The sequence below is a fragment of the Somniosus microcephalus genome, chromosome 10, assembly GCF_052327205.1.
Source record: "Somniosus microcephalus isolate GS21.2 chromosome 10, FLI_Smic_1.0, whole genome shotgun sequence".
Lineage (NCBI taxonomy): Eukaryota > Metazoa > Chordata > Chondrichthyes > Squaliformes > Somniosidae > Somniosus > Somniosus microcephalus.
The window spans coordinates 213,052,620-213,077,788 of NC_140996.1; the positions used below are offsets into that span (position 1 = coordinate 213,052,620).

Sequence of the window (25,169 nt, forward strand, 5' to 3'; positions counted from 1 at the left end):
CTTTCCACCTTTGGTGCCTGCATTGAGCCTTCCTAAGTACAGGGTAGTATTACTCTGCTGTCCGTATTGTAACTCGCACCAAGTCGCGTTCACACATCACCCCTGTGTTCGCTGACCTACATTGGTTCCTGGTCCCAGAATACCGCTAAGCCTTTCACTGATTGTACAGCTACCTGTTAGGACATTGATTTACGGGATTATCTGCAGCCAAGTGGGAAGAATCCCCACCCCCACCAACAGGCCTACTCCTCCATATAAAGCCAGGCTGGCTAGTCATTCATCAAAAGTGTCCCGGATTACCCTGGTTCAGGTATTGAGTTCCTGAGTCCACCACAGACGGTTGACTTGGTTCCGATTTTCATTCACCAGGTTATTCATCTTGGGGGGAGGGGGTTGTCACCTCAATCTCAAAGAGATACTTCCCCCTCCAAAAGGAGGATACTCATCAGGTGTGACACCCAGTGTGCCATTGCAAATCTCAACTCCTGAGGTACACTGAATAGCTTGATCAGAGTAACCCACACAGTCACGCCATGTACAGGTTTGTATATCTATAGTGGTGCTATACAGGACTCTCGAGTGCGCATGCGGCCTTTATCGACCCATTTAGTAAAAGTGAAAGTATTGCTGTTATGTGTGAAAAGGTGCACTTGAATTTACATTAATCTGAATTCTCAGCATTGATTTTAATAGAAAAAAATTACATTTCTTATGAAAATTTTGTGAGGTTCACATGAGAGAAAACTGCAAGTTCTCAGTTCAAACCCCTCACCACGGGAGTGTAAAACATCACATCTAGGCACCTGCCAAGTCCTGTCTGCTATCAGGAAGTTGCCACCTGAGCAATCGTAGGCACAAACATGCATCCTACATATCAACCTGGAAAACTAGCAAAAACTGACTAACAGTTTCAAAAAGTTGACAACTCAAAAATGGCTTTGAGGAAAAGTCTGAGTAGCAAAACCATAACTACTGAAACCAAGTCTAGTATCGGAACCACTAAGCTGCTGTACCTGGAATTGGAGTGGGGTTTTACTGCAGTGGTTCATGGTGTCAGCTGTGGCTCAGTGGGTAGCACCCTCACTTATCAAGTCATGAAGGTTGTGGGTTCAAATCCCACTCCAGTCTAGGCTGACACTCCCAGTGCAGTGCTGAGGGAGCGCTGCACTGTCGTTAGGTGCCGTCTTTCAGATGAGATGTTAAAATGAGGCCCCGTCTGCCCTCTCAGCTGGGTGTGTAAAAGATCCCACGGCACTATTTCAAATAAGAGCAGGGGAGTTATCCCTGGTGTCCTGGCAAATATCTATCCCTCAATCAACATCGCTAAAAAAACAAGATTATCCGGTCATTATCACATTGCTGTTTGTGGGAGCTTGCTGTGCGCAAATTGGCTACTGTGTTTCATACATTACAACAGTGACTACACTTCAAAAAAAAAGTACTTCATTGGCTGTAAAGCGCTTTGGGACGTCTGGTGGATGTGCAAGGTGCTATATAAATGCAAGTCTTTCATTTTTTCTTTTAAACGGCCCATCACCATTATCTTGCCAGCATCGTCCACATCCTGGGATATCTTTTTAAAAGTGGACAGTTGGCATTATATGGCACAGTTTATGAAGTAAACTGGCTTTCATGTTCTTGTTACAGTGAATGGTAGAAAGATCTAGTTAAGCCAGGTTCTGAGCGAGAAAGACAATGACTACCTTTATCGTTTCAGGTAATGGCATCCGTTAAAATTGAATGTGTTGTGAAAGAGAAATACTCGGTTGGAGAAAGTCCTGTTTGGGAAGAAAAACAGGGCACTCTTCTCTATGTAGATGCTACTGAACAGAACGTGTACAGATGGAATCCCACCAGTAACCAAGTGGAGAAGGTCCATGTTGGTAAGAAAATTATTCCTCCATTTACTTACAAATAGTATAAGAGTAGCACGGACACAGCCATTGGCTATACCAACTCCCTATGCCACTTAAATCCAGAAAAGTCCCAATTTTGACCGACCATTCTGGGTGGAGACACTAAAGGCCATATTCTTCATTTTCTTCCTTCGTCCTTTTCCCCACTACTTCCATCTCTTCATGACCTGTATTGGTATCCTCTGTATTAGACTCCTGCTGGAAAGCACTTGTGTGGGTGTGTGTGTGTGTGTGGGTGTGTGTGTGGGTGTTTGGTGAAAACAGATTTGGGTTCAGCCTTGACGCACTCTATGGTGGAATAATCTGCTCAAACTTGAAGAAATGGCCACTTGGGCCAGGCACTGGAGAACTTTCAGCACACGTGGAACCAAACTCCAGCAAAGCCTTCAGTAGAGGAGCGGAGAAATTGTTAAAGTAAAAGTACTATATGTGATGGAAAGGACGAGCACAAGTTGCCATTACAGTCAAGATAAACAATAATTATGACATTATTGAAAAAATAATTTACAGTTAATTACTGGGAAATTCACTGTGCAGTCGGCATTTTCACTGAATAACTTATTTTCTCATCTACATGCTGCCCCTTGGTGTCATCATCTGAAAACACAACGTCAGGTTCCACACGTATGCTGATGACACACAGCTCCACCTCACTACCACCTCTCTCGACCCCTTCCCTGCCTCTGTCTTGTCAGGCTGCTTGTCTGACATCCAGTCCCGGATGAGCCAAACTTTCCCCCAATTGAATATTGGGAAGATCAAAGCCATTGTCTTCAACCCTCGCCACAAACTCCTCTCTGGTTACTGACTCCATCCCTCTTCCTGGCCACTGTTTGAGGCTGAACCAGGTAACCACTGCCTCTTATTTGACCCTGAAATGAGCTTCCAACCCCATATCCGCTCGATCACCAAGACTGCCTACTTCCACCTCCGTAATAACGCTTGTCTCCACCCTGCCTCAGACCATCCGCTGCTGAAACCCTCATCCATGCTTAAGTTATCTCCAGAGTCGACTATTCCAATGCTGTCCTGGCCGGCCTCCAATCTCCCACCCTCCATAAACTTAAGCTCATCCAAAACTCTGCTGCCCATATCTTAATCTGCACTGAGTCCTGTTCAGCCATTACCCCTGTGCTCGCAGACCTACATCGACTGTTGGTCCACCAATGCATCGATTTTAAAATTCTCGCCCTTATCTTCAAATCCCTCCGTGTCCTCAACCCTCCCCACCTCTGTAACCTTCTCCAGCTCCACAACCCTCCAAGGACTCTGCACTGCTCCAATTCTGGCCTCTTGTGCACCGCTGTTTCCTTCACCCCATCATTGGTGGCCGTGCCTTCAGCCACCGAGGCCCTAAGCTCTGGAATCCCCTCCCTGAACCTACATGCCTTTCCACCTCCCTCTCCTCCTTTAAGACAAACCTTAAAACCTACCTCTTCGACCAAGATTTGGGTCACCTGTCTTAATGGCTCCTTCTTCAGCTCAGCGTCGATTAATGTTTGATAATGCTCCTGTGAAAGCGCCTTGGGATGTTTTACTATGTTAAAGGCGCTATTTAAATGCAAGTTTTTAAAAAATTCATTCACGGGATGTGGTCGTCGCTGGCAAGGCCAGCACTTATTGCCCATCCCTAATTGCCCTTGAGAAGATGGTGGTGAGCTGCCTTCTTGAACTGCTGCAGTCCGTGTGGTGAAGGTACACCCACAGTGCTGTTAGGGAGAGGGCTCCAGGATTGTGACCCAGCGACGATGAAGGAACGGCGATATATTTCCAAGTCATGATGGTGTGTGACTCGGGGGGGAACTTTATATAAAATTTTCTCTGAAATGTAATTGCTCCTTGCACGTCCTGCGTTTTTCAGATGCTCCAGTTGGTGCTGTCGTTCCCCGGAGTTCTGGGGGATACGTCCTGGCTACTGGAAAAGGGTTTGCCTTTTTGGACTGGGAAAAAAAGGTGGTTACTGACATAGCACAGATCGACAGCGAAAAAACCAACATCAGATTCAATGATGGCAAGGTGGATCCCGCTGGACGCTTTCTTGCAGGTTTGACAGTTTAAAATGTGTCTTGGTAACATCGCCTGACTCCACCTCTGCCTCAGCTCATCTGCTGCTGAAACCCTGATCCATGCCTTTTGTTACCTCTAGACTTGACTATTCCAGTGCACTCCTGGCCAGTCTCCCATCTTCCATTCTCCATAAACTTAAGCTCATCCAAAACTCTGCTGTCAGTATCCTAACTCGCACCAAGTCCTGTTCACCCATCACCCCTGTGCTTGCTGACCTACATTGCTTCCCGGTTAAGCAACACCTCGATTTCAAAATTCTCATCCTTGTTTTCAAATCCATCCATGACCTCGCCTTTCCCTATGTCTATAACCTCCTCCAGCCCTACAAACCGCCGACATCTCTTCGCTCCTCCAATCCTGGCCTCTTGTGCATCCCCTAAGTACAGGGGTGTTATTACTCTGCTGTTGTATCCAAAGTCCCATTCACACATCACCCCTGTGCTCGCTGACCTACATTGGCTCCCGGTCCAGCAACACCGCAATTTTAAAATTGTTTTCAAATCCCTCCATGGCCTCGCACCTCCCTATCTCTGTAACCATCTCCAGCCCGACAACCCTCCGAGATCTCGGCGTTCCTCCAATTCTGGCCTCTTGCGCATTCCTGATTATAATCGCTCCACCATTGGTGCCGTGCCTTGTGTTGCCTAGGGCCCTAAGCTCCGGCGGTCCCTCCCTAAACCTCTCCACCTCTCTTTCCTCCTTTAAGATGCTCCTTAAAACCTACCTCTTTGACCAAGCTTTTGGTCACCTGTCCTAATATCTCCTTATGTGGCTCAGTGTCAAATTTTGTTTGATAACACTCCTGTGAAGCGCCTTGGGACGTTTTACTACATTAAAGGTGCGATATAAATACATGCTGTTGCTGGTGTCTTTAGACATTGTTGACGTGACTGAATCCTGGTGTAAATCTGCCCCATCTTACTGCAGTGTCTGGTTACAAATAAAAACTCAAGTTCACGGTTCTCTTGCTGACCCTGCGAATCGTCAGTGTGCTCAAACTTAAGGTAAAACACGCTTAACAGAGGAGACGGACTCAACCTTCCTGGGAATGCACCTTAAGAGCATTTCCATGTGTTTGAGGAACATTATATGTTGTGGGTTTGTGAACAGGGGAACTGGTTTGTGTTTCTGCAGGAAGATGCTTTCTAAATCCCACCCCTCTCGGCGTCAGTGAAACCTGTTCTGAAATCTGAAACCTAGAGATAGCGGATGCACTAAGGATGATTTTTCAGAATTCATTAGACTCGGGAACAGTGCCGATGGATTGGAGGGTAGCTAACGTTACCCCACTATTCAAAAAGGGGGGTAGGGAAAAAGCAGGTAATTACAGACCTGTAAGCCTTACATCAGTTGTGGGCAAAATGCTGGAGTCCATCATTAAGGATGAAATAGCGGAGCACTTAGCAAATGGGGACAGGATAGGACAGAGTCAACATGGATTTACAAAGGGTAAATCGTGCTTGACTAATCTATTGGAATTTTTTGAGGGAGTAACTGGTAGAATAGATGGGGGAGAGCCAGTAGATGTGGTGTACCTGGACTTCCAAAAGGCCTTCGATAAGGTCCCACATAAAAGATTAGCATGGAAAATTGAGGCTCATGGGATAAAGGGGAAAGTTTTGGCGTGGATAGGGAACTGGCTGTCAGATAGAAAACAGAGAGTTGGAATAAACGGCTCATTTTCTGAATGGCAGGCAGTAACAAGTGGGGTACCACAGGGATCTGTCCTGGGCCCCCAGCTGTTCACAATTTACATTAATGACCTGGATCAGGGAGTCGGATGCAGCATTTCCAAATTTGCAGACGACACTAAACTAGGAGGTGGGGTGGGCTCAGAGGAAGAGACCAGGAAGCTCCAGAGCGATTTGGACAGACTGGGCGATTGGGCGGATAAATGGCAGATGCACTATAATGTGGACAAGTGCGAAGTTATCCACCTTGGGTGCAGGAACGGGAGGGCAAATTATTATTTAAATGGCAATAGATTGGGAGAGGGGGAAGTACAGAGAGACCTGGGTGTTCTTGTACACCAGTCACTGAAGGCGAGCATGCAGGTGCAACAGGCGGTCAAGAAGGCAAACGGTATGCTGGCCTTCATAGCAAAAGGGTTAGAATACAGGAACAGGGATACCTTGCTGCAGCTGTACAGGGCACTGGTGAGACCACACCTCGAGTACTGTGTACAGTTTTGGTCGCCTCATCTGAGGAAGGATGTTCTTGCCATGGAGGGGGTGCAGCGGCGATTCACCAGGCTGATACCAGGAATGGCGGGAATGACCTATGAGGAGAGACTATGTAGTTTAGGGATGTACACACTGGAGTTTAGAAGATTGAGAGGGGACCTCATAGAAGTGTATAAAATTCTGACAGGTCTAGACAGACTGGATGCAGAAGGAATGTTTCCCTTGGCGGGTGAGAACAGAACTAGAGGACATAATTTAAGGATAAGGGCTAAACCATTTAGGACAGAGATGAGGGGGAATTTCTTCACTCAGAGAGTGGTGAACCTGTGGAACTCATTGCCACAGAGGGCAGTGTACGCCAGCTCATTAAATATATTTAAGAGGGAATTAGATATATTTCTACGGGCAAAAGGGGTTAAGGGTTACGGAGAGAAGGCGGGGACGGGATACTGAATTAAAGGATCAGCCATGATCTCATCGAATGGCGGAGCAGGCACGAAGGGCCGAATGGCCTACTCCTGCTCCTATCTTCTATGTATCTATGTATCTATGAACTGAGTTCCAGAAACCTAAACCAGTTCTCACAAACTGGTCACAAAGCCACAACGTGTAAAGTTCCTCAAACACCTGTAGTTATCTCTCAGGCTTAAGTTAAGTTTCTTATTGACAAGCCCAGTCGCTGATGTTCCCGTTAAACCACACAGTGCTCGGGAAGTCACGCGCAGGCCGTTCAGCGGCTTCACGATGGAAAAACCAGGCACGCGCGGAAATTTGAATGGGACGCGCTGCCTGTTAAAGGGGCCACGCACCCAAAAAAAATTAGCGGGCATGTTGCCAGCCACTGTATTTAGGCATTAGGCAAATTTCATGTTTCTTTGTCAACTAAACTGTACAAACTAATCTCAGTACATTATAGGGTCAATTTTGTGAGCTGATTGTGTTATACTGAGATGAGATTGTTACGGGACACTGAGTAATTATCAGCAAGTTTTGAAATAAACCAAACTTTTCCAATTAAGGCGAACCTTCACTAAAATTAAAAGGGAAACGGAATATTCAGTTACAATGCTTAACAATACAGCCAAGCATTGAACATTTGCTATTTTCATTGACTGTCGTGTTTCCATTCAATTCTATGAAAGTCTTGCATTTAAATAGTGCCCTTCACGACCACTGGACGTCCCAAAGCACTTTACAGACAATGAAGTACTTTTGAAGTGTAGTCACAGTTGTAATGTGGGAAACGCAGCAGCCAATTTGCGCACAGCAAGCTCCCGCAAACAGCAATGTGATAATGACTAGATAATCTGTTTTTGATGTCGATCTTTTTTTATTCGTTCATGGGATCTGGGCATCGCTGGCAAGGCCAGCATTTATTGCCCATCCCTAATTGCCCTTGAGAAGGTGGTGGTGAGCTACCTTCTTAAACCGCTGCAGTCAGTGTAGTGAAGGTACACCCACAGTGCTATTAGGGAGGGAGTTCCAGGATTTTGACCCAGCGACGATGAAGGAATGGTGATATACTTCCAAGTCAGGATGCTGTGTGACTTGGAGGGGAACTTGGAGGTGGTGGTGTTCCCATGCACCTGCTGCCCTTGTCCTTCTAGGTGGTAGAGGTCGTGGGTTTGGGAGGTGCTACCGAAGAAGCCTTGGCGAGTTGCTGCAGTGCCTCTTGTAGCTGGTACACACTGCAGCCATGGTATGCCGGTGGTGGAGGGAGTGAATGTTTAAGGTGGTGGATAGGGTGCCAATCAAGTGGGCTGCTTTGTCCTGGATGGTGTCGAACTTCATGAGTGTTGTTGGAGCTGCACTCATCCAGGCAAGTGAAGAGTATTCCATCTCACTCCTTACTTGTGCCTTATAGATGGTGGAAAGATTTTGGGGAGTCAGGAGGTGAGACACTCGCCGCAGAATACCCAGCCTCTGACCTGCTCTTGTTGCCACAGTATTTATGTGGCTGGTCCAGTTAAGTTTCTGTTTAATGGTGACCCCCCAGGATGTTGATGGTAGGGGATTCGGTGATGGTAATGCCATTGACTGTCAAGGGGAGGTGGTTAGACTCTCGCTTGTTGGAGATAGTCATTGCCTGGCACTTTTGTGGCGTGAATGTTACTTGCAACTTATCAGCCCAAGCCTGAATGTCATCCAGGTCTTGTTGCATGCGGGCACGGACTGCTTCATTATCTGAGGAGTTGCGTATGGCACTGAACACTACAGTCATCAGCGAACATCCCCATTTCAGACCTTATGTTGGAGGGAAGGTCATTGATGAAGCAGCTGAAGATGGTTCAGCCTAAGATACTGCCCTGAGGAACTCCTACAGCGATGTCCTGGGGCTGTGATGATTGACCTTCAACCACCACAACCATCTTCCTTTGTGCTAGGTATGACTCCAGCCAGTGGAGCGTTTTCCCCCTGATTCCCATTGACTTCAGTTTGACTGGGGCTCCTTGATGCCACACTTGGTCAAATGCTTCCTTGATGTCAAGGGCAGTCACTCTCACCTCACCTCTGGAATTCAGCTCCTTTGTCCATGTTTGGACCAAGGCTGTAATGAGGTCGGGAGCCGAGTGGTCTTGGCAGAACCCAAACTGGGCATCAGTGAGCAGGTTATTGGTGAGTAAGTGCCGCTTGATAGCACTGTCGATGACACCTTCCATCACTTTGCTGATGATTGAGAGTAGACTGATGGGGCCGTAATTGGCCGGATTGGATTTGTCCTGCTTTTTGTGGACAGGACATACCTGGGCAGTTTTTTACATTGTCGGATAGATGCCAGTGTTGTAGCTGTACTAGAACAGCTTGGCTAGAGGCGTGGCTAGTTCTGGAGCACAAGTCTTCAGCACGACAACCAGGATGTTGTCGGGGCCCACACATGCCTTAGAGGTGGTGTAATGAAGCTTCACTAGATCGATCCCTGGGATGAGAGGGTTGTCCTATGAGGAGAGGTTGAGTAGATTGGGCCTATAATCTCTGGAGTTTAGAAGAATGAGAGGTGATCTCATTGAAACATATAAGATTCTGAGGGGGATTGGAAGGATAGATGCTGTATCCAGTGCGCTCAGCCGTTTCTCGATATCAAGTGGAGTGAACCAAATTTGCTGAAGACTGGCTTCTGTGATGGTGGGGACCTCAGGAGGATACGAATCATCCACCCGGCACTTTTGTCTGAAGATGGTTGCAAACGCTTCAGCCTTGTCTTTTGCACTCACGTGCTGGGCTCCACCATTATTGAGGATGGGGATATTCATGGAGCCTTCTCCTCCCGTTAGTTGTTTAATGGTCCACTGCCATTCATGACTGGATGAGGCAGGACTGCAGAGCTTTGATCTGATCCGTTGATTGTGGAATCGCTTAGCCCTGTCTATAGCATGCTGCTTCTGTATTTTAGCATGCATGTAGTCCTGTGTTGCAGCTTCCCCAGGTTGGCACCTCATTTTTAGGTATGCCTGGTGCTGCTCCTGGCATGCTTTTCTACACTCCTTATTGAACCAGGGTTGGTCCCCTGGCTTGATGGTAATAGTAGAGTGAGGGAAACACCGGGCCATGAGGTTACAGATTGTGGTGGAATACAATTCTGCTGCTGTTGATGGCCCACAGTGCCTCATGGATGCCCAGTTTTGAGCTGTCCTGAATCTATCCCATGTAGCACAATGGTAGTGCCACACAACACGATGGAGGGTGTCCTCAGTGTGAAGACTGGACTTCGTCTCCACAATGACTGTGCGGTGGTCACTGCTACCAATACCCTCATGGACAGATGATTGGTGAGGACAAGGTCAAGTAGGTTTTTCCCTCGTGTTGGTTCTCTCACCACCGGTCGCAGGCCCAGATTGGCAGTTATATCCTTCAGGACTCTGCCAGCTCGGTCAGTAATGGTGCTACCGTGTAAAGGAAATAGCTATATTCCAAGAGATACACCATCCTATGAACAGATTTCTGATATTATTAATACATGACATACTGGGTTTAAAAGTTTGGAAAGCCTCGGCGACACAGGCTGTCAGTACAGGCTTCTGAGATAAGATCAGTTGTTAACACAAGTTGTAAACACCACACAAGCTTTTGAAATGGGAATTGATTGTTAATACTAAAACAATGGCCCTATTGAAAAAGCAAAGGCTTGCTTCCAAAAAGTCTGCAGTTTGGAACCAACACAATAGCAATGCCCAAGTAAAGTGTTAAAAACTAACACTTTGAACAGAAACATAGAACATTAAAAAACCGTGTGCCTTTGTAAAAGTAACACCAAAGGAAACAGGAAACACGATTAATATACAACCAATTGAAGTAGCTAATTAATGCATGGAAACCCTAGATGAAGTGTCTTTGATTTACACGTTGTAAATATGATACCTACAGAAGACTTTGTAAATATTGTAGTGTCCGTGTGTTGATAAAGACACTGAAGACAGGAGTGGGTTCATAGGTGTTTACTAAGCAAAGTCTGGGGGGGGGGTTCTAACGGATATACACAATATACAGGCTTATATAGCCCGAGTGGCCATTACCAGCATTACAGCACACCTGGGGCTCTTAAAGGCACATACACTACAATTCCTCCCCTTTTAGCTAACCAGTACATCATATTTTAAGTAATTATTAATTACATGTTATAAGAAAAATAATATACACATTGCTGTAGTTAATTAATTATAAGTCAGTCTCTCAGGAGGCTTCCTGACTCGGTCCAGATAACGCCTCGGGGGTGTAGTAGTTTCTGGTGGTGTAGTAGGTTCTTTTGGCAAGGCTGATTCGGCTTGAATGCCAGTGTCGGGTTCATCGGGTTCCAGTATCACCGGATCGGAGGTAGATATGGGTATCTCTACTTCATCGTTAGACGTATAGAGTTGTGGTGTAGGTTGTCCCTTTTCAGATGACTTTGTGATTTGGTCAGCATGGCGCCTTATTATGCTTTCTCCGATGTCCACGGTATACATCAGTGGTCCTAGTCGTGTGCAGATAGTTCCAGGCTGCCATTTCTCGGTACGGTAGTCCCGGGCCAAAACTTGTTGACCTATCTGGAAGGTTCTAGTTGGCCTTTCATTCATGCCTTGAAACTGCCAGTTCTCCACGTCCCTTCTGATGTTGGGCTTGACCAAATCCAGCCGGCATCTTAGGTTTCTATTGAAGAACATCATGGCGGGAGTTTGGTTGGTAACCATATGTGTTGCATTCCTGTATGCGAATAAGAAGTTATCCGCCTTGTGCTGAAGTTTTATGTCTTCCTTACCCATGGCCTTTATGGCCTTCTTGAAGGCCTGGACAAACCTTTAAGCCAATCCATTGGTGGCGGGATGGTATGGGGCGGACGTGTAGTGCTTAACCCCATTGTTTTTTAAGAACTTCCTGAATTCTTCGGACACAAATTGCGGTCCATTATCAGAACATATCTGTTCCGGCAGCCCATTCCTGGCAAATATGGTCCTTAATACTGTGATGGTTTTTTCCGTGGTGGTGGAGGACATCTTTATTACCTCCGGCCACTTGGAGTGTGCATCAACCGCGATTAAGAACATTGAGTCCATAAATGGACCAGCAAAGTCGATGTGCACCCTTTGCCAGGGAGATGAGGGCCACTCCCATGGATGTAGAGGGGCTTGTGGTGGAGCGTTTTGGACCTTCTGGCATCCTAGGCAGCTCTTGGTCATTTCTTCGATGTCTCCATCGATACCTGGCCACCATACAAACGCCCTAGCTAGGTTCTTCATTTTCACTCCACTCAGATGCCCCTCGTGAAGCTCCTTTAGCACTTTTTGCTGGAGATTGGGTGGAATCACCACTCTGGATCCACACATCAAGGTTCCTCGGCACACTGACAGCTGTTCTCTTCTTTGCGAGAATGCTGGCAACAGTGGTTCGCCATGTGCTGGCCATCCCTTCACTGTTAAATCGTAGACCCGTGAGAGAGTCGGGTCATTTCTCGTCTCCCTTTCAATGGCAGAATTTGTTACTGGTAGACATTCCACTATGGTAGAGTGGAACATCTCTACTGGGTCTACTGTAGGTGCCTCTTCTACCGTTGGCAACGGTAGGCGTGATAAACCGTCAGCATTCCCATGCTGTTTTGATCCTTTGTATTCTATGTTGTATTGGTGTGCCCCTAGAAAAAGGGACCACCTCTGTAGCCTTTGCGCTGTCATAATGGGAACACCCTTTTTAGGGTTGAATATGGAGATGAGGGGTTGATGGTCAGTCAACAAGGTAAATTTTTGTCCGTGTAGGTAATGGTTGAATTTCTTCACTCCCCATACCAGGCTGAGTGCTTCCCTGTCGATTTGGGCATAGTTACGCTCAGCTGAGTTTAATGAGCGTGACGCAAAAGCTATCGGCCGTTCTGAGCCATCAGGGAATTTATGGGATAATACTGCTCCTATGCCATAAGGGGATGCATCGCACGCCAGTCTGATTGGCAGTGATGGGTTGTAATGAGCCAAAACTTCTTCGGATGTGATTAAGTCTTTGCATTTATGGAAGGCACGTTTACAGTCTTCGTTCCATTTCCAAATCACTCCTGTTTGTAGAAGTTCATTAAGAGGGTGTAGAAGAGTTGATAAGTTCGGTGAAAATTTATGATAGTAATTTATTAATCCCAGGAACGACCTTAATTGTGAAACATTTTCAGGTGCTGGGGCTTTTATGACCGCTTCAATTTTTTCAGGTGATTTATGCAACCCTTCCTTATTAATTATGTGGCCACAATATGATATCTGATTTTGGAAAAATTCGCACTTGGGGCGATTTGCTCGTAGGCACCGTTCTTTCAGCCTAGTGAGCACCTGCTCCAAATTGGCAAGGTGCTCATTGTCGTTTTCTCCTGTTACAAGGATGTCATCTAGGTAGCATTGAGTCCCCGGAATCCCTTGTAGGACTTGCTCCATAGCTCTTTGCCAGATAGCTGGAGCTGATGCTACTCCAAAAATCAGTCGATTGTACTGGTACAGGCCTTTGTGTGTGTTTATCGTGAGATACTTTTTAGAGGCCTCCTCAACCTCCATCTGTAGATATGCCTGTGCCAAGTCAATTTTGGTGAAACGTTTCCCTCCGGATAGTGAGGCGAAAATATCTTCTATCCTCGGAAGAGGCTACTGTACTGTGTGAAGGACCGGGTTTACAGTCACCTTGAAGTCTCCACAGATGCAAATTTTTCTCTGTTCTTCAGATTTATCATTATTCAATGCTTTTTTCATGACTGGAACGATGGGTGTTGCTCACTCGCTCCAATCTATTTTGGATAATACGCCTGCCTTTTCCAAATTCTCCAGCTCTGCCTCGACTGCTGGACGAATTGCGTATGGCACCGGTCTTGCCTTAAAAAATTTGGGAATTGCTGCATCGTCCACTTTTATTGAGGCGGTGATGCCTTTCAAGGTTCCTAGTTTCTCTTGAAACACTTCTTTGGCGTTGGCCAAGATGTCTTTTAATCGTTCAGGTATGATGTCATCATTGTTTATTTTCTTACTGGTCACCGTCAGTGCCTGAATGGAATGCCAGTCTAAACGTATCTTTCTGATCCATTCACGTCCCAACAACGGTGGACCACCATCTTGTAGAATGTATAAATACAACTTTTGTATTTCTTTGCCGTTGTATACAACAGGCACCCTTATTTTTCCTTTGGGGTATACTTTCTGCCCCGTATATGTTTTTAAGATAATGGATGTGTCTTTTAGAGGTGTATGCGAAAATAGCCTCTCGTAATCCCGTCGATTTATTACGGTTAGAGCTGATCCTGTATCTAGCTCCATTTTAACAGGGGACCCTGCTATCGTGAGGGTAACCCAAATGGTTTGGTAATCATCTTTGGCAAGTACATTATGTAATTTGAGACAGCTTAGTCTCTTGTTTTCGGAGTCGCTGTTGCTCTTCTGGTCTTCGGAGCTACTGTCCGTCATCATTTGTACCTTCCTGTACTTTCCTTTATTGATTTTTTTTTTTCTGTCTGTGGATTTATTTTGTCCAGATCGGCATACCCGTGCAATGTGTCCAATCTTTCCGCATTGCCTGCATGCTTTGTTCTTGAACCAGCAGTCCTTCTGGTTATGGGTGGATCTGCCGCAGCGATAACATCTTTCGAAACCCTGTGTCACTTCATGGGTGCCGAAGTCCTGTGTCTTTTGTTGTATCTCTGCAGCTCCTCTTGCTGCTGCTTCGTATGATACAGCCATACTGAAAGCTTTGTCCAATGTTAAAACTTTTTCAGAAAGCAGCCTTTTTTGTGTTCCTTCACTTAAGGGACCGCAAACGAATTTGTCTCGAAGATAATCTGCTAGTCCTGCCCCGAATTGGCAGTACTTTGATAGCTTTCTTAATTCGGTTAGGTAATCAGCGTTACTTTCATTCTTGTGTTGATTTCTGTTGAAGAATTTGAATCGTTCCGCTATCAGCAGCGGTGTTGGGTTTAAGTGCTCCTGCAGGGTATCAACAATTTCTTTAAAATTCTTGTCCTTTGGTTTGGCTGGAGTGATTACTGAAGCTTTTTTTTCATCTTCTATTCCATTTGCAGTGCAATATACCTCTACTCTTTCCACGTATGTGGTCCAATCCTCTATTTCGCTATCAAAAGCATCAATATTGCCAGACTTAGGCATTTCAGAAAAGATATGGCGCTTCCCGCACTTTTCTTTCTTTTCAGCAGCAAAGATATGGCGCTTCCCGCGCTTTCCCGTCACTGCTGCCGATGACAACGCTGTTTCCCGCGGTCTCCTTTGTTTTTTTTAAATTTTTTATTTGTTTACAGTTGGAGACTCGTTCCCGCTGGACTTTCTCTGCAGGTCTGAACGCCAACCTGCTTGCCGCGCCGGCCGTCTCCCGAGTGCTCCCTCCCAGTCCGTTATTGCTTGCCTCCGATTTCGCTGCCTGTCTCAGCTGTAGAGCCAGCCGCTGGAGCCCCAGCCTGACGCCCAGGAAGGATTAGCGCAGTACCTGCCACCAGCTTGGCCAGCTGGTGAAACCACAGCTTCTCTCACTTTCTTGAGTCTTCTGGACGCCCGAGGAATTGATGTCCTGGAGGTGCTGCCGAATTGCAGGTAAGTCCGTTTCCACCTCGTTGCCACTGTAGTGTCCGTGTGTTGATAAAGACACTGAAGACAGGAGTTGGTTCATAGGTGTTTACTAAGCAAAGTCTGGGGGGGGTCTAACGGATATACACAATATACAGGCTTATATAGCCCGAGTGGCCATTACCGGCATTACAGCACACCTGGGGCTCTTAAAGGCACATACACTACAAATATGACTTCAATAGATACACCAAGCAATTACATTATGTTTGTGTTGAACTTGGAACACATAGGAGTCACGACGTCTGCTTTCAAACAGCAGAGGTGATTTAGAAATTGAATGAAAGACCTTCAATAAGAATGGCATCAAAGAGATAAATCTGTTATAACCATTTTATGATAAGTTTTTGAAACACCTACACAGTAGATAGGATTCTGAGAGTTGGCAGCTGAAATGACAGTAAGAATAGAAAAGAATTCAACAAAGAATGACTAGAGATATTTAGCTTACATCAGCAGAAAACTTCAAAGAATAAACCACTAAAAAAAGGTATATAAATAGAGCTTTTCAGATGGAAAGTCAGAAGTTGCTGGAAAGGGCAAGCGTTTCTCAACTTCAGAGGCAGGCTCTGTAAGTTTTTAATTCTTTGAGTCTCGGGGATCAAGAGGTACTCTTATTTGATTTTGGTGGATATTCTGGATTAAGAAATAATAAATGTAAAAATGTACGAAGTTAAGATTTGAGAATAAGGATCTCTGAGAATAAGAAATGTAAGCTATTTGTATTTTGAACTGTTAAAGTCGTGATTGACTCACAAGCTGTTAACTGAATGTCAGTTCTTTAATAAATGTATATATTTTTAGAATTGTCTCAATTAGTATTTCTGTATCAAACTCGCGAACTCAATCGCCGTATACTCTTTTGTGAGGAGCTGCAGAATTCTGGTTTTTTTTCCAGACCCTCATAATATCCAGAAGGTTACAGTCTAGTTAAACTTATTAAAAGTGCTATCTGGAGGATGGTAACATCTTCAGTCGTTCCTTTCCTTTAGAGAGAGATAGCCTGGACCTTTAGACCCAATTAAGCGTCTTATAGAATTCGGCTATCTCTGACTTTAGTTGAAGGTGAACACGCCTGATCTGGGGTAGCCCGAAAAGGGCTAGTAATTATCCCTTCATCCGAGCCACTCTTGGTGATGGACATTGAAGTCCCCCACCCAGAGTACATTCTGTGCCCTTGCCAGTGCTTCTTCCAAGTGGTGTTCAACATGGAGGAGTACTGATTCATCAGCTGAGGGAGGGTGGTTGGTGGTGGTAACTAGCAGGAGATTTCATTGTCCATGCTTGACCTGAAGCCATGAGACCCTTCCCGACTGTATACCACTGTGCCACCACCACCTATGCCGGTGGGACAGGACATACCCAGGGATGGTGATGGAGGAGTTCAGGACATTGGCTGAAAGGTATGATTCTGTGAGTATGACTATATCAGGCTGTTGCTTGACTAGTCTGTGGGACAGCTCTCCCAATTTTGGCACAAGTCCCCAGATGTTGGTGAGGAGGTCTTTGCAGAGTTGACTGGGCTGGGTGAGCCGTTATCATGTCCATAGCCGGTGCTGAGGTCCATCCAGTTTTATTCTTATTATTGTTTTTCATAGCAGTTTGTTACAACTGAAGGCTTGCTAGGCCATTTCAGAGGGCAGTTAAGAATCACATATAGGCCAGCAGATTAGTGAACCAGATGGGTTTTTACAACAATCCAATAGTTTCATGGTCACCATCACTGATACTAGCTTTTTAATTCCAGATTTATTTAATTAACTGAATTTAAATTCCCCAGCTGCCGTGGTGGGATTTGAACTCACGTCTAACTGGACCATTTGTCCAGGCCTCTGGATTACTAGTCCAGTGACATAACCACTATGCTATCATTCCCATTGATTGAGGGACAAATATTGGCTGGGACACCAGGGATAACTCCCCTGCTCTTCTTCAAAATATTGCCATAGGATCTTTTATGTTCACCAGAGAGGGCAGACAGGACCACGGTCCAAAAGGTGGCATCTCTGACAGTGCAGCACTCCCTCAGCACTGCAGTGCAGTGTCAGCCTAAAATGTTGTACTCAACATCTTCTGGAGTGGGACTCGAACACCACAACCTTCATAGAACTCAGAGGTGAGGGGGCTACCAACTGAGCCACAGCTGACACTGTGACTTAAACCACAGCTGATCTGCAAAAGCAAACAAACATGGAATAGAGAAATTAAAAAATAAAATACATTGAACTTCAGCTCATTTAGTAAAGAATGATCACACATCTGATACCATATACCAAACACTGGCGCGGTAGCCTAGATATCCAACAGAGTTCAGAAGGAGTGACATTGAGCAACACAGGCCAGGAAGATCCCAGGCTCACCCCTTGCTCTGTACTGGGTTGGCTGAGCACAGCTAAGGCTGTTATGATTGGCTTCACTTTTTTCAGACTTGGGGAAGGGGAGGGAATCAGCCACAGGCCCTGACCGCTGTCTAGTCAACCTGCTAGTTAGTGTCAGCCGTGGATCGGTGGGTAGCACTCTCGCCTCTGAAGGTTGTGGGTTCAAGTCCCATTGCAGAGACTTGAGCACAAAAATTTAGGCTGACACTCCCAGTGCAGTGCTGAGGGAGTGCTGCACTGTCGAAGGTGCCGTCTTTCGGCTGAGACGTTAAACCGAGGCCCCGTCTGCCCTCTCAGGTGGACGTAAAAGATCCCATGGCACTATTTAGAAGAAAAGCAGGGGAGTTATCCCCGGTGTCCTGGCCAATATTTATTCCTCAATCAAAATCACTAAAACAGATGCTGTTGTGGGAGCTTGCTGTGCGCATATTGGCTGCCGCATTTCCCACATTACAACAGTGACCACACTTCAAAAAGTACTTGATTGGCTGTAAAGCACTTTGGGACGTCTGGTGGTCGTTATATAAATGCAAGCCTTTCTTTCTTTTGGAAAATGTGCCTTTACATGATGGGGTGAGGACTGGGGTCTGGGGCTGTGATGCCTCTTGTTGTTGGATAGCCTGCTGAAACTTGCTGTGTTGCCTCACAAAAAATGACATTTATCCCCACCTTCAAAAGGGGAGAAACTTTATGTATCTGTGTGTGTGTGTGTGTGTGCGTGTGTTGGGGGTGGGGGGGGAGGTAGTGAAAGAGGTAGCAAAGGACAGCATATCTTAATAAACGATTCAAGCCCGATCCCTTTAGTTGTGCTATTTTGAGATTGTAAGTGCTGGATTGTTTGGGGAAGGTACAGCAATCTCTATTATTTCAGATTCTCTTTTAACATGGCCTTCTTGTTTCAGGGACCATGGCAATGGAGACGCGTCCTGGTGAATTAGAAAGGCGCCAGGGATCTCTTTACGCTCTGCAGACGGATCACTCTGTGGTCAAACACTTTGATCAGGTGGACATTTCCAATGGACTGGACTGGTCACTGGATCACAAGACCTTCTATTATATAGACAGCTTATCTTTTACCGTGGATGCATTTGACTATGACCTGCAGTCAGGAAAGATCTGTAAGTATTACAAATTTATTAATTTACATGCTGAATTATTTTTAATTGTTTACGGGATGTGGGTGATGCTGCTAAGGCTGCATTTATTACCTACAGTGTCACGTCTGGCAGTAAAAGTCTCTGCTGGGGAGATTCTACTGCTCTACCCTATGTGCAGATCCATACAGAAAGCGGGAGTGATTTGTAGTATGTAAACTCTACACTGTTTATTTTGGATAGCAAATCGAAGGGTTGTGTACAAGCTTGAACAAGAAGAAGGTATTCCTGATGGACAGTGCATCGATAGTGAAGGGAAGCTCTGGGTCGCCTGTTATAATGGTGGAAGAGTCCTTCGTATCGACCCAGAGACAGGTAAACAAACCATTTGGGGATTTTCTACTGTCTTGTAGTCAAGTTTTTGAAATCAGTGAACGAACACACGCACAGGTGGGCACTGTTGTGGAGATGGAAGTAAGTAGTCTTGATGATGGAAAGGATAATGGGGCTTGAAGCTCAGCTCTGGGTCAAGAAGGATGACAAATTTTCACACGGTTTGGTTCATCCTGAGCAGTGTCCTCGGCCCAACCATCTTCAGCTGCTTCATCAATGCCCTTCCCGCCAGCATAAGGTCAGAAGTGAGGATGTTCGCTAATGATTACACAGTGTTCAGTTCCATTCGCAACTCCTCAGATAATGAAGCAGTCCGTGCCCGCATGCAGCAAGGCCTGGACAATATTCAGGGTTGGGCTGATAAGTGGCAGGTAACATTCGCGTCACACAAGTGCCAGGCATTGACCATCTCCAACAAGAGCAAATCTAACCACCTCCTCTTGACACTCAATGGCATTACCATTGTCGAATCCCCCAACATCAACACCATTGACCAGAAACTTAACTGGACCAGCCACATCAACACTGTGGCTACAAGAGCAGGTCAGAGGCTGGGTATTCTGCAGTGAGTGACTCACATATTGACTCTCCAAAGCCTTTCAACCATCTACAAGGCACAAGTCAGGAGTGTGAAGGAATACTCTCCACTTGCCTGGATGAGTGCAGCTCCAACAACACTCAAGAAACTTGACATCATCCAGGACAAAACAGCCCGCATGATTGGTACCCCATCCACCACCTTAAACATTCACTCCCTCCACCACTGGTGTACCATGTCTGCTGTGTGTACCATCTACAAGATGCACTGCAGCAACTTGCCAAGGCTTCTTCGACAGCACCTCCCAAACCCACGACCTCTACCACCTCCAAGTTCCCCTTTAAGTCACACAGCATCCTGACTTGGAAATATATCGCCGTACCTTTATCGTCGCTGGGTCAAAATCCTGGAACTCCCTACCTAGCAGCACTGTGGGAGTACCTTCACCACACGGACTGCAGCGGTTCAAGAAGGTGGCTCACCACCACCTTCTCAAGGGCAACTAGGGATGGGCAATAAATGCTGGCCTTTCCAGCAATGCCAAGATCCTGTGAATGAATGTTAAAAAGTGGGTGGGATGGGAGATAGAATCAGTGGCAAGGGAGCGGAGTTTCTGACGGGGACTGAAAATGTGTCTTTAGTCTTCCTGATGTTCCATTTGGAGGATGTTTCGACTCATCCAGAAATTGATGTTGGACAGGCCGTCTGACAGAATGGAGGCGTTCATGGGATTGAGAAAAGAGGTGGAAAGGTAAAGGTGAATATCATTGGCATGCAGAGCTGGTCCTGCACATGCAGGTGCTGGCAACGAAGGGTAGGACAGAGATAAGGAAGAGGAGGGAGCCAAGGACAGATATCTGGGGACTTGAGAGGCAAAGGTGTGGGGTGGGAAGGGAAGCTATTGCCGGAGATGTGCTGGCTGCATTTAGATAGATAGGATAAGACAATAGGATTTTTTTTGAAACAGGAAAAAGCTTTTATATCTAACAAACTTCATCTTTAAAAAAAAGTCAACGCCATTTGAAAGTTAGCTAGGGTCGACCGGTATCTCTGTGGTGGCTGGGAGTGTTTGATGGGACAGTGTAGAGGGAGATGTGTTTCAATCAAGTGACAGTGGTGGAAAGGCTAGACCTGGTTTCTCCTCCAATCCTTTAGTTCATACTGGGGCACTCCTCGCCCCATTCAATCCCATTGAGCTGGTATGCTTCTTCCACTCCCCAACGAACGTTGCTCCCAGCTTCTTCACCCCTCCCTCTCCCCTTCATTACCATCTATTTCCCTTCTATTGCTACCCATTTCCCCTCCGCCCCATTCATTGACATTCATTGCTCACTCTTCCATTGCAATTCATTTGTCCTTTTCATTGTCATTCATTTTCCCCTTTCACTGCCATCCAATCCCACTGTCCACTCAACCCTGCTCCCACCTGAGCCTGGCTGTTAATATAGTGAACTGGGTCTCCCTACTCACAGCGCTGCACTAATAATAGAGATTGTGGCTTGGTTTACCGCACATAATTGGACAAATAACCAAGGAGGAGTGTTTCTTTCAGGTAAAAGAATCCAGACAGTGAAACTGCCTGTTAGTAAAACAACATCTTGCTGCTTTGGCGGAGAGGATTATTCTGATCTTTATGTAACATCAGCCACCAAAAGAATGGACCAAGAATCGCTTCAGAGAGAGCCACAGGCAGGCGGGATTTTTAAGGTATGTGAAATTGTCTTACCGTATTCCAGTTAGTGATTTTAAAAAAGCATTCTCCCATTTGGCTTCCCATCTCTCCTAAGGCACTAACACATCCTGGGATAATTGCAGGTGGCCCCCACCTCACTCGAGTGGCAATTGTTCAAGCGTGAAGATATTAAGGGAGAGAAATTCCCCTCCTTTGCACCTCCCGTGGGGGGCGTTAACGGGGCGCAAAGGCCTTTTTGCCCGGCCGCGGCGCTGACCGCGCCTCCCGTCAAATTCTGCGGGAGGTTAGCGGCGGCGCTACCGGGATGCGCCTGGAGATCGTGACGTCATCTCTGGGAGCATCGCCCCGGTAGCGCCCTGGCACAAAATTCCCCTTCGCCCCCTGCAGCAGCGCGGGGCAGAAGTTAAAGGCGAGTTGGCTGGCCGCCCTGAAAAAAAGTCGGATTTATAAAAACTTTTTTTTTGCACCTCCAGACGCGGGGTCCATGCCACGATCGGTCAGCCCGGCACTCCGCTTGAGTGCCGGGCTGATCGCGCGGCTCCCCGGTGGTCCGGGTAAGTTTTTAAAAAACTGCCGAGTTTGCAGCGTGGGGCCCTTCCCTTGAATTCAGGGAAGAGCCCCTGCAACGTGGCAGCTCCACACTTGGCCACTCGTGGCGCTGCTGAGCACATCGCCCCGGGTCGTGAAATTCCCCTCCTCTTGGAGCGCTTGTGGAGCGCTCCACTTCCCTCTTGGGGCAAAAAATGGGAATTTTAGAAAGGCTGGAAGAGGTTAGCACCTGGCGCTAACTTTTCCAGCTTTTCTGATTTAATGCCCCAAAAGGGGCTCGAGGGGAATTTCTCACCCTAGGGTAAATCGAGAGAAACTATTTCCGCTGTTTGGGGAGTCCAGGATGAGGGGGCATAGTCTAAAAACTAGAAGTGAATTTAGGAAACACTTCTACACGCAAAGGCTTGTAGAAGTTTGGAACTCTCTTCCGCAAACGGCAATTGATGCTAGGTCAATTGTTAATTTTAAAATCTGAGATTGATAGATTTTTGTTAACCAAAGGTATTAAGGGATATGGGCCAAAGGCGGGTATATGGAGTTAGGTCATGGATCAGCCATGATCTCATTGAATGGCGGAACAGGCTCGAGGGATAAATGGCCTCCTCCTGTTCCTATGTCCTATGTGAAGCTAGATAGCGAGCATGTAGCAGACTATTTGTCTGTGCAGATCCCACAATCAAACTTGATCATCTCTTCAAGTGCCATTCACACAGACGTGATTTCCAACTGGGATCACTAAATAGCAATCAGGACTGAATATCCTGGCTAATTTGTCTTCCATCTAGCCGAACAGCACTGCTGCAACCAGGGTTAGCCCATTCAGTACAGACTAGCAATTGAAATTTCTTGTCAATGTGGCTCAGTTCTCTACTGACCAATGTCTGATGATGGTGGGGAGGAATGGGGGAATCCCATAAAAAACAAAAGAATGAAAGACTCGCATTTCTATAGCGCCTTTCACAACCTCAGGACGTCCCAAAGCGCTTTACAGCCAATGAAGTACTTTTAAAGCAAAGTCACTGTTGTAACGTGGCAGACAATTTGCGCACAGCAAGCTCCCACAAACAGCAATGTGATAATGACCAGATAATCTGTTTTAGTGACGTTGATTGAGGGATAAATATTGGCCAGGACACCGGGGAGAACTCCCCCTGCTCATCTTCGAAATAGTGCCACGGGATCTTTTACATTGATCTGAGAGGGCAGACGATGCCTCGGTTTAATTTCTCATCTGAAAGACGGCACCTCTGACAGTGCAGCACTCCCTCCGCACTGCACTGGGGTCTCAGCCGAGATTTTGTGCTCAAGTCCCTGGAGTGGGACTATGAACCCGCAACCTTCTGACTCACAGGTGAGAGTGCTACCCACTGAGCCACGGCTGACATGTGACATAAACTCGATCTATCACTGGCCAATGCAAATGACTGTCTCGGGTGACTGTCTGTGTGGAGTTTGCACATTCTCCCCGTGTTTGCGTGGGTTTCCTCCGGGTGCTCCGGTTTCCTCCCACAGTCCAAAGATGTGCGGGTTAGGTTGATTGGCCATGATAAAAAATTGGCCCTTAGTGTTAGGGAGGATTAAATATGTGGGGTTACGGGGATAGGGCTTGGGTGGGATGGCTGTCGGTGTAGGGACCGGGTGCTAGGGTTTGGATGATCAGCCATGATCTCGTTGAATGGCGGAGCAGGCTCGAAGGGCCGAATGGCCTACTCCTGCTTCTAGTTTCTATGTTTCTATGTTTCTATTAGATACAGCAGATATTTAAAGAGACCACCTTATCAGGACAGAATATAAAGGCGCATAAGTTGAAAATCTTATTAATTGTAACAATTATTTCATTTTGTGTCAGTCTTATTATCTTTTACTCCGTTTTGTGCCAAATTTCTCCTGCCACCTCCTCTCCTGATGGCATTGACTTCATGCCGGGTTCGGTTCTATGAGCACTGGCTATCCACTGGTACCTTGCCAAGTGGGCATTATTCATGTGTGAGTGGCATCAAGCTTCATGAAGACCTCATCCACCCAGCCTGATCGTGCCAGAAACGAACTAACTTTTTTCAAACGATCCGTCTCCACTTTCTACTGGGGGGGTGTCACTAGGTAGTGAGAGTGTGATCAGGGGCAAGATTCTCAGCCGATCATCCTAATCCAGAGGCGCATAAGGTCAACTTTAGTGCCATTTTGCTAGGGATAGTCTCTGAGACCTTGCTGGTCTGTGAGGCACAGGTACTCGCTGCCTTAACCATTGCGGAGCCCCGTACGACATGAGTCTGACTAAATTCAGCGTGACTTTCAAAGACTTATTCACGGTATGAGCTGAGGGTTTACTCCGTTTATTGACAACTATTCACACTCTGAGGTAATAAATGAGAAGTTTCCAAATGAATGAGCACCATTTTATTTTATTTTCCAGGTTTCTGGACTGGGCGTGAAGGGGATTCCACCATATTCGTTTCTGGGATAGAATATTTCCACAAGCAGGTTCAGTGCCAATGGAAACGAGGCCTAATGAACGGCTGCAGGGTTTTCAAACAGGAATAAAAAACTAGACAAAATCTTACACTGCCTACTGGAAACTGTATTTTCTTTCCTTTTTCCCTGTAATGTGTACAAACCTATAACTGGACACAGTTGTGCCAATTCACAGTGTGGCAATGTTCCCATCCATGCTATTACTGTTTAAAAAGGGTGTGTGTTACTTTATTTTTTCTCAATTTCTCTCCCTACGCTCTCCTGAAGGCAGTGACTCTTACTAATGTAGTGTTCCATGGGGTCTGTGTCCCTCCATTGAAGGCGGGTCCAATAATTCACCATCACACAACTACGATGAACCCTTTGCTGTAATACCTCAAATTAGTCTGTTGGTTTAATGCAGTAACACACTAAATCTAAAAGGTGCGAGAATCCTCTCCAGGAGATGGTCTCACCCAACGTGGGCTTGGCACTGGGTGGGGTTTGAAAACGTGCTTCAGTGGCCTATTGCATCTCCAGGACACTTTCTAAACTCACTACAATGTCTTTTTAATGTTATGAGAAAGTGGATGCTCCCGTCTGGTATTTTAACGCTAGAAAATAGCTACCAAGGAAACAGAGTGTTACGCAGGTTCTGAGGCTGCATGGGCGGAGCTCGCTCCTGACAGGGCGAGCTGCTGGCCTTGCCAATGATGCCCACATCCCATAGAAACATAGAAGATAGGAGCAGGAGTGGGCCATTCGGCCCCTCGAGCCTGCTCCGCCATTCAGTGAGATCATAGCTGATCATCCAAACTCAGTACCCTGTCCCTGCCTTCTCGCCA

The 25,169-nt window shown here is 46.3% G+C and overlaps 1 protein-coding gene across 2 annotated transcripts in view; it reads left to right on the top strand.

The window, feature by feature from the left end:
• The window catches only part of LOC147112071 (regucalcin-like), a 29,369-nt gene extending 4,936 nt beyond the window's left edge, over positions 1–24,433 (top strand). For both annotated transcript variants that reach the window (XM_085999586.1, XM_085999585.1), the window contains 6 exons: positions 1,718–1,883; positions 3,778–3,960; positions 18,509–18,724; positions 18,944–19,075; positions 21,184–21,338; positions 24,287–24,433. In XM_085999586.1, the coding sequence (XP_085855712.1) occupies positions 1,721–1,883; positions 3,778–3,960; positions 18,509–18,724; positions 18,944–19,075; positions 21,184–21,338; positions 24,287–24,337 (900 nt within the window). In that variant the 5' untranslated portion in view covers positions 1,718–1,720 and the 3' untranslated portion in view covers positions 24,338–24,433. The remainder of the gene's footprint in view (positions 1–1,717; positions 1,884–3,777; positions 3,961–18,508; positions 18,725–18,943; positions 19,076–21,183; positions 21,339–24,286) is intronic.
• The last annotated feature ends 736 nt before the right edge of the window (positions 24,434–25,169 follow it).